General features: G+C 40.7%; 1 protein-coding gene across 1 annotated transcript; it reads left to right on the top strand.

Moving 5' to 3' along the window:
• The first annotated feature begins 3,263 nt into the window (after nucleotides 1-3,263).
• LOC117090255 (translocon-associated protein subunit gamma-like) lies at nucleotides 3,264-4,072 on the top strand. The gene has a single exon (XM_033222350.1). It carries the CDS (start codon nucleotides 3,319-3,321, stop codon nucleotides 3,874-3,876), a length of 558 nt encoding a protein of 185 aa, XP_033078241.1. The 5' UTR covers nucleotides 3,264-3,318; the 3' UTR covers nucleotides 3,877-4,072.
• Nucleotides 4,073-4,985: the final 913 nt, after the last annotated feature.

Here is a 4,985-nt window from a genome sequence, read left to right as displayed (position 1 = left end):
CCCAGGCCTTGCGACCCTAGCTCTCTGCTTGGGGTCCTGCTTCTGCTCATGCCGCCGCCTCTCCCGCTTCTACCTGGGGGGAAATGCCGCAGAATCTAGACAGCTCCGTTCTCAGACGTCTGCCCTCTGACGATCCCTCCGACGCCGCCATTCGCTGCCTCAGCAAAGGGATGTTTAAAAACGGAAATGATCATTTTACCAAATAGGCTTTTTCAGCTTAAAAAAGATGTGCACATTACCTTTCTTGGTTTACTTTTCCTATAATCGATACCGTTTAGTGTAGAAGAGCCTTCTCCTTGCTCCACTGTTTTGAAAGAATATATTATAGACTGTCTTTCATCAAATTTTTCCACGATTTTAAATTGAGTTAATCTCAGACTGTTAACTTTTCTTTTCAGTTGGACACATTTAGAGACTCACTGTATCTTTCTCTTCACTCCAAAAAGAGCCAGCCACTAAGAGATTAGCTGATTTGAGTATCCCTCTGTGGTCGATTATACCACTGCAAATCCTGCTCTGCTTTAGGTTGGCAGTTTATTATTTAATCCAATAATTATTCAAAATTCACTTGGACAGATTTGTAAGGTAACAGCAGATATTACTTTAAAATCTTTTCCATTCCTGCTTTTACAAACATATAGTTCCTTCCTGAAAGGTAATGTTAGTTTTTGGGGGAGTTTGGGTTTTTTTGGTACTGCTTCTCTACTGCTACTAGGTGAGAAGCTAGTTCTTATTTTTAGGGCCTTGAAGTGACATATATACGAAATTATAATCTAATGAACAAGTAATTTATTCAGGTCAGTAATATAAGTGCGAGTTAATCACTGTTCAAATACTATACAATGTATTTTTAATGAGTAATTAACAGGCCTGCAATTGTTTTTCTTTACAAGGATCACAGCAAACAAGGTTATGTTCTATTCCCTGTTGTCTGAGCTCTGTTTTTCAGACATATTCTTATATTCGGGAATAAACTAAATCTGAGTTTTATGACTTGTATGGATTTAAGAAATGTAGGGAGGAGTTTCATTCTAACCCAATTCTTCCTGACACAATGGTTCGCCTTGATTTACCAGTTTTTTACTACATCGCTGAGCAGAGAGAAAATTGCAGAGTTGACTTGCAGTGTTTTAACTGATTCATATCCTCGTATCTCGGGGAAATTGCTTAAGGAAGTTGGCGTTGCTCAAAAGTACAGATGAGAAAAATATAATCCTTCTATAGTCGTCCTTGGGAAAGACCACCATATGCTCAGTCCTGAAGAAGAGGAATGTCTGGTTAGGTTGGGGCCACCCTGACAGCCACCAGAAAGTTCTTATTTACTGCCAGTACAGTAGTTTCACCTAAAAGCTTCAAGGGTGTTGGATGCCTTGCTCTGCTCTAGCCACAAATATTTTCCCACTTTTTTTCATCTATTGTGTCTCCATTTAGTGAACATTTGCCAGAGCTGTCATGAGAATAATACCTTAGATTTGTATGGTACAGTTTTCAAAGAATATATAATAGACTTATTTGAGTACCAGCATAATCCTGTGTGACGGGCCAAACAAAATATCAGGTTTTATTTTTTAACTTTAAGAGGTTTGGAAATTGAACCACAGAGTTGGGAAGTCAGCAGGTTTCAACACTAAGACAAGTGTCTGTAAGAAACAAACCCTTTGAAGACAACGTATGCAGATAAGAGCGTTTATTCTAAGGATATTGGAGGATCTTACAGATCTTGACAACCTGGTTGTCACCTCTGCTTTTCTCTTATTTTTCTCCAAATAGGATCTCTCTGCTTGTGCAGTCAAAATGGCTGAATATGGCTACCCTACACTTTCCGAATTAACAGGGTTGTAGCTGCATGCAGAGATTAAATAGCTCTTCTAAGTCCAAGTTTAAAGTTCCCAAGAGAAAGCATGTGAATGACCCTGCTTGGCTTGTGTCAAGTCATTCTTGGCCAAGCTGGCTGGTTTACCCAATGTACACTGCCCATGAGTGAAAGGAAATTATCACAGGAGGGGAGACGGATCTGGGGTGTGGGAAACAGGTGTAGAATTCCTACTTTTTACAATCTGGTAGAGCTAATGTTTAAAACCTAAGATGGTGGTCACAAAACACCAATGCTTACGGGGTCAGTTAAATAACATAAATGAATGAAGCTAATAAATAGAGACTGTGGCGACAAGAGGAAGCACAGGATCCATCTAAAAGGAGCTACTACTAGGCCAGGTGGGATGGCTGACACCTGTAGTCCCAGCTCTCAGGAGGCTGAGGTGGGAGGATCACTTGAGCCCAGGAGGTAGAGGCTGCAATGAGCCATGATCTCCCCACTACACTCCAGCCTGGGCGACAGACCAGGAAAAAAAAAAAAAAAAGGAGCTACTACTACTCAGTTCAATTCTAACTGACTGATGCTCTGTGGGAATTCAAGTGCAAGGTGACCAATCTTATGTTTTGCAAGTGATGTTGGAAACTGGGATTTTATGTAAAATCTCTATTTCAGTTATGTAGGAAAACAAAACAAAAAGAGAACTATAACTGCAAGTCAGGTTTGACCTATGAACATGGTAGTTTAGGACTTCTGACCTAGATCTGTGTGGTCAATTGCCAAATAATGACATTTTAAAATCAAACCCTCCATAAATTCTTTTTGCGATAAAAGAGACTATGATGTGTGCCACATTAATGTGAGCAGTATACATGTTTGTGCATAGTGCATATACACAGGAATCTATAAAAAATCATTCATCCATCCATCTTGTGTCTTCTCTGAATTGAAACCTTTTTGATAGATTCATTTCTTCTTTACTTGGTGAGGTAATTATAAAGAGCTGCACTATTTGCATTAGATTTTCCTAGAGAAGAAAGCCTGCTGTAAATTTTTTAAAACACATAGAGGCCAGGCGCAGTGGCTCACACCTGTAATCCCAGCACTTTGGGAGGCTGAGGTGGGTGGATCACGACGTCAGGAGATCGAGACCATCCTGGCTAACATGGTGAAACCCCATCTCTACTAAAAATGCAAAAAATTAGCCTGGCGGTGGGCGCCTGTAGTCCCATCTACTTGGGAGGCTGAGACACGAGAATGGCGTGAACCCGGGAGGTGGAGCTTGCAGTGAGCTGAGATCCGGCCACTGCATTCCAGCCTGGGCGACAGAGCGAGACTCTGTCTCAAAATAAAATAAAATAAATAAATAAAATAAAACACATAGAAGTTGTATGACCAAGAACAACATTATTTAACCTAAGTCTCCATTTTCTCTTGTTATATGCCATACTCACGTCTCATGGTTGTCATGAAAATCAAGTGAAGCTCTCGCCTCCTGCTCCGCCATGGCTCCCAAAGGCAGCTCCAAACAGCAGTCCGAGGAGGACCTGCTCCTGCGGGATTTCAGCCGCAATCTCTCGGCCAAGTCCTCCGCGCTCTTCTTCGGGAACGCGTTCATCGTGTCCGCCATCCCCATCTGGTTATACTGGAGAATATGGCATATGGATCTTATTCAGTCTGCTGTTTTGTATAGTGTGATAACCCTAGTAAGCACATATTTGGTAGCCTTTGCGTACAAGAATGTGAAATTTGTTCTCAAGCACAAAGTAGCACAGAAGAGGGAGGATGCTGTTTCCAAAGAAGTGACTCGAAAACTTTCTGAAGCTGATAATAGAAAGATGTCTCGGAAGGAGAAAGATGAAAGAATCTTGTGGAAGAAGAATGAAGTTGCTGATTATGAAGCTACAACATTTTCCATCTTCTATAACAACACTCTGTTCCTGGTCGTGGTCATTGTTGCTTCCTTCTTCATATTGAAGAACTTCAACCCCACAGTGAACTACATCTTGTCCATAAGTGCTTCATCAGGACTCATCACCCTCCTGTCTACTGGCTCCAAATAGACCATGTCAGCTTCACCCCCTGGCTTTGTGTCTATGGGTGGCCTGTGGTATATGGAAAAGTCGCAGGGTGGTCAGGGTGGGAGACACACAAGATGTTTTCATAGTCTAGAGCCTTTAAAAAACCCAGCAGAATGTAATTCAGTATTTGTTTATTGGCTGTTTTTGACAGATTGTTGAAATTAAATGAATTGAACGGAAAAAAAAAAAGAAAATCAAGTGAAATATGACTTTATGAAGCTCTAACATGTATGAGATGCTCAATGTTTGTTAGGCTTCATATTTTATTAGAATTAAGTATAACACAATACATTACAATATAGTATGTTTCAAAATATGAATTTCCAAACCTCAAAAGCAACAATCCAAAGTTGATTTCTTATATAGGTTCATAAAACCACAATATCACTGGGCCCTGTGAACTGCTGTGTTTTATGTAACACATCCTTAGATTTATAAAGCATTAAATAAGAAAAATAGCCCTTTGGGTTATAAAAAATGAGGATCAAGAATTAAGCAACATACCTTGACTGAAATTAACTTTTTTTTTTTTTTTGAGACGGAGTCTTGCTCTGCCGCCCAGGCTGGAGTGCAGTGGCCGGCTCTCAGCTCACTGCAAGCTCCGCCTCCCGGGTTCACGCCATTCTCCTGTCTCAGCCTCCCGAGTAGCTGGGACTACAGGCGCCCGCCTCATCGCCCGGCTAGTTTTTTGTATTTTTTTAGTAGAGACGGGGTTTCACTGTATTAGCCAGGATGGTCTCGATCTCCTGACCTCGTGATCCGCCCGTCTCGGCCTCCCAAAGTGCTGGGATTACAGGCTTGAGCCACCGCGCCCGGCCTTGAAATTAACTTTTATTATATGCATGTAATTATAACCCTCAACAATTCACAATAAACACCTGACAAGATTGCTAAAACTTTTCACGAAATGGAATATATAAGATAAAGTTATTTCATTCCTATTGGACTCAGTGGTGCTTGAGAAAACAGAACAAAGAGTCTGGGTTAGGGAATAGTTCAAGCAAATGATATTTCTGTATTATTTTCCCAAGTAAAATCTAGACTGAAGTAATATTAATAAATGATACGTACTTTCCAATGAAAGAAACAGG

Source organism: Trachypithecus francoisi, unplaced genomic scaffold (assembly GCF_009764315.1).
Source record: "Trachypithecus francoisi isolate TF-2019V2 unplaced genomic scaffold, Tfra_2.0 Lachesis_group11, whole genome shotgun sequence".
Lineage (NCBI taxonomy): Eukaryota > Metazoa > Chordata > Mammalia > Primates > Cercopithecidae > Trachypithecus > Trachypithecus francoisi.
The sequence above is the reverse complement of the archived record's forward strand: the minus strand, read 5'-3'. Positions and strand labels throughout refer to the sequence as shown.